Source organism: Amphimedon queenslandica, unplaced genomic scaffold, assembly GCF_000090795.2.
Source record: "Amphimedon queenslandica unplaced genomic scaffold, v1.1 AMPQUscaffold_9384, whole genome shotgun sequence".
NCBI lineage: Eukaryota > Metazoa > Porifera > Demospongiae > Haplosclerida > Niphatidae > Amphimedon > Amphimedon queenslandica.
The window spans coordinates 2,370-3,622 of NW_003550344.1; the positions used below are offsets into that span (position 1 = coordinate 2,370).

Consider the following 1,253-nt stretch of genomic DNA (forward strand, 5'->3'; position numbering starts at 1 on the left):
GCTACACTGTAGAACAGTTCTTGTGTAATTATACATTATTAATTAATTGGTTTGGCTTAAGCATGAATTGGGTGTGAGTCGGTTATGTTGGAATTTGAAAGTTTTGCTGATTAAAATAACAAGATTCACCCTTTTATGAATACAGACTAGCCTTGCTATAACGGACACTTTGGGACAAGATAGTTGCTCTGTTATGCAGAGTTGTCCTTTATGTGGAGGTTTTGTTTTACTGATCTTGTTACATTCAGTATTGTATGTGTGTGCATTCTTTTGTTCTGTGAAGGTATTCCAGCTATTCGTGTATATAAATGTGAAACAGTGTTTGGATAGCAGCTGCATAATCTCATTCAAACGCCATTGGCATCCATTACATAAACACATTATTATTATTAATTATTATTATTTAATACCTCAAGTATTACGTGTACATGCGTATTATGATTATCCTCTTATTATTATTATTATTATTATTATTATTAATAGGAGGAGCAGATCACTGATGAATTGGATATAGACCACAGAGTCCACAGTAGATTGATTGGAGCCAAAGGAAAAGCTATTGCTAAAGTATTAAAAATTTATTATTATTATTATTATTATTATTATTATTATTATTATTATTAATGGTTTAGGTTATGGAGAATTTCAATGTCATGATTCGATTTCCAAAAGACAAGACTGGGTCTGTTGTCACGGTAACTGGTCTTGAGGAGAATGTTGAAGATGCCAAAGAACATTTGCTGCTCTTAGCCGAGGAATATGTAAGTATAGTTTCTCTTAATGGACACTCTCTATAGCGTACACCTCCATTTAACGGACAGCACCTAGTGTACCAATTACATTCCTTACTGTATAAAATAACCTCCACATAAAGGACACCTCTGTATAACAGAGACACAGTGTCCATTACAGCAAGGCTAGTCTGTGGTGTTACTGTTCCTTCTCTCCTCCTTCATTAGATGCAGGATGTCATTGAGAAGCAGGAGGAACAGGATCTCTTGAACCAATACACCAGACGTACTGCAAAACCGCTTGAAGATACGGCCAAGGGGTCTCGTACAGGTTATGTTGTTAAGGGGGCCCCCTGGTCCGGGTCTGAGGGAGATGAATTTCCAGCTATAGGGGGTCCGGCTAATACCTCTAAAGCTCCTACTTGGGGTCCATCCAGTCTCGGGCCTAAACTATAAACTGTAATAATAATAATAATAATAATAATGACGTTGCTTTCTTTTCATAAAACTCGTTATGCTATT

The 1,253-nt window shown here is 36.3% G+C and overlaps 1 protein-coding gene across 1 annotated transcript in view; it reads left to right on the forward strand.

The window, feature by feature from the left end:
- Window positions 1–1,191, forward strand: part of LOC105315596 (vigilin-like) — a 3,554-nt gene extending 2,363 nt beyond the window's left edge. Inside the window, exons 2-4 of the mRNA XM_011410299.2 lie at window positions 484–567; window positions 633–761; window positions 960–1,191. Of these exons, the coding sequence (XP_011408601.1) occupies window positions 636–761; window positions 960–1,187 (354 nt within the window). The 5' untranslated portion in view covers window positions 484–567; window positions 633–635 and the 3' untranslated portion in view covers window positions 1,188–1,191. The remainder of the gene's footprint in view (window positions 1–483; window positions 568–632; window positions 762–959) is intronic.
- The last annotated feature ends 62 nt before the right edge of the window (window positions 1,192–1,253 follow it).